The 2898-nt window shown below is 38.9% G+C and overlaps 1 protein-coding gene across 1 annotated transcript; it reads right to left on the reverse strand.

Moving 5' to 3' along the window:
• Nucleotides 1-261: 261 nt before the first annotated feature.
• Nucleotides 262-1608, reverse strand: LOC112201603 (acyltransferase Pun1). The gene has a single exon (XM_024342509.1). The coding sequence runs from the start codon at nucleotides 1606-1608 to the stop codon at nucleotides 262-264; it is 1347 nt and encodes a 448-aa protein (XP_024198277.1).
• Nucleotides 1609-2898: the final 1290 nt, after the last annotated feature.

Raw genomic sequence — 2898 nt, forward strand, 5'->3', positions numbered from 1 at the left:
TAATTGTCCGAAATAATTTATATTTCTTGATTAATCATAAAAATAAGGCATCGAAACCATAATTTTTTACCAACTGCGCTGGAACTTTTATTAATTTCACAAAAAATACAGAAAATTAACTAGAAAATCCAAGTCATTACAGAAACACATGCACTGGATACATACTTTCATACACAATTTATTTTATCCCCTCTCAAGTGAAACACACTTCCATACACGTACAATTTATTCACAACATACAAGAAATTGTTTAATATGGTTTCACATACGAGAGTGATGATTGACACTAGCACTAGGGTTTAGAGAAGCGAATGAAAGAAGCTCCTTATCAGTCTCAAATATGGCCATATCTTCTTCATCAAGTGTCACCCATGCTTCGATCCCATCGCCACGTTTTGTATCAAACAGCACAAATACGTTCTTCTGGTTGCTTTGGCCAGTAACCCATGTTGGTTTCCCCCACCCAAAATCAACTTCATATACAGGGAGCTTGCACAAACTTGTGGCCCTATAAACACTGATGCATCCCTTGGTGTTTCTATAAAGCTCGCCCCTCTCTCTAAACAACTCAGACATCACCAAGAACCCATCTTCCCCTTTGAATTTGCCGGCCTTTTCGTTGTAGAAGTCTGTTATGTCTCTCCTCATATTTGCCACCAACTCATGTAGTTCCATCTCGTTTGGTTTGAATACCACTTGAACTGGCCAAAACCAATTTCCCATGGCATTTTCCCCTACTACCGAACCCATACTTCTACGGAAACTTACCGCTTGCGACAACACTGTTGTAGTTGAACTCGTCTCTGGCTTGGATTGATAAGAAGCAGCACGAGCACTTTTCAAGATGATTGCTGAAACAAGTTGTACATTTGTACCTCCAATTTTAGCCTTGAGATTGGCAATCTTCGTGACATCAAACACGAACCTCCTAGTAGTTAAACCTTGATACTCTGGCAACCACTTTGGTAACCCTAAGTTGTTTACAAAGTAGTCTTTAGCCGGCAACAGAGATGCTCCGTTAAACTGTGGTACCATTAGTTGACTCTCATATTCATGGTCACGATGTATGTCTGCCCATGCTCGTACAAATATTTGATATGAGGTTCCATCTGCGATCTTGTGCGACAGCGACACAGCAAGGGCGATTCCTCCGCAGTTAAAACGACTCATTTGGACAAGCAAAACTGCAGAACCTAAAGCGGAATGGGCAGTTTGAGGATCAAACTCCGGGATGAGGTTGTTGAGTAAGCTGTGTTCAGGAAGTTTAAGCAAGTCCAAGAGCTGGCAGTTGACTTGGGCCTCAAGAAAATAAGCCCCTTCATCATTGCAGTCGACGGAAGCAGGGCCATTTAGTCGGCCGGCCAGGGGATAAAATTGAACCAAAGCCTTAGACAGCGATCTTTGTAAGCTCTCCGAAACATCATTTGAAGGAAAATGATCACTGGAGTAGAAATATATGATGGCAGGGTATAAGGTAGGAGGGAAGATTTGGTCCAAAAGAGAGAGGTTGAGAGTTCTTTGGTGATGAGGAGTTGGAGACGAGGGTCTAATGATCTTTCTTGAGGTGATATTTACCAGTGACTGGGTGCATGTTGCTGGTGAACCCATGGGATGATAACTCAATCTCTCGCTCTCACACTTTAAAACCAAACTATATATATACGTGTGTAACCAATAATGCCAAAGCTAGATTGCTGAATTGCTCTTTTCACAAGATCAAGGAGGCTTGTGATTTCTTGCTCAGGAGTAATGGGTTGACCACTGAAGGCAGATATATATACCTTAAAGATCTCACCCATACAGAACTAAAATATGTCCCCACAAATCAAAGTTTTAGTTCCCCCAAATCAAGGTATTCTATAAAATATAAATAAAAGAAGCATACGTTCAAAGTATTCATCAACTACGAAACCAATATATGGAGATGGAGAAAAATAAAGAAATAAGGTAGCATATATCTAACTTGTCAATTAATCTCAATCATATCAAAGCTGGTCAAGAAATGCTTAAACCTTCTAGGCCTTCATTAAACAATAATGGCCTACACATCGAGATAGTCATTTCACTTAGGGTGAGGCTATTGCCACCCTATCATCTTCTCAGTTCACCCTACATCTTATATTTTTTATAAATATTCCCATGTTGCCCTTGTGTAAAATATCTATCTAAAAGCAATCATCAAAAAAAAAAAAAATCAAATCAAATGATGAGCAGTTATTCAACACTAGAACTGCAGTAGCCATAACCAACGCACGTAGACGTACCTCTGTCAATGTGGCCAGGGGTGGAGGACGCAATCAATTCCTTGGCCTATGAGGTCGAGTTGCTGAGGTGCATGTCAAGCATGGTATGTGAATGGTTGCTACGGAGGCATTTCTATCATCTATGGCCATGCCCAAAAGCTCCAAAGGAACTTGATGCTCTTATTGTTAATCGCATCCATTATCCTCGATAATGGAGGTCTGGATGATTGTCACAATTAATAGAGGATTGTCATAACCCTAATTCACTATCGTCTTCCTACTTATGTAATCTTCCATAATTAATAGTGATTGTCATAACCCTAATTCTGAGCATAAATAGGAAGAGAAGAAAAGATCATATGATTTGAGAAGATTGGAGGTCTGGGTGGAAGACGATTGTGTTCTTAAATTTTTATTTTTCATTTCTTTCTGTAATTATTTTCAATTTTATTATAGGCAAAAGAAAATTAGTTTCCTTTCAAAAAAAAAAATTGTTTTTCTAACTTGTGAGGGCAAAATTGGAACTTCATGGGTAAAAAATTGATTGTAGGGTGAACTAAGCATTTGGTAGGGTGTTAATAGCTGCACCCTTTCACTTATTGCATTACTTATTTGTAATCATTTTTAATGGAAAATGAGGTTGTCTAACTTCATA

Source organism: Rosa chinensis, chromosome 1 (genome assembly GCF_002994745.2).
Source record: "Rosa chinensis cultivar Old Blush chromosome 1, RchiOBHm-V2, whole genome shotgun sequence".
Lineage (NCBI taxonomy): Eukaryota > Viridiplantae > Streptophyta > Magnoliopsida > Rosales > Rosaceae > Rosa > Rosa chinensis.

Coding starts and splice junctions, on each gene's coding strand:
- LOC112201603 (XM_024342509.1), bottom strand. CDS start 1,608: ATGGGTTCACCAGCAACATGCACCCAGTCACTGGTAAATATCACCTCA.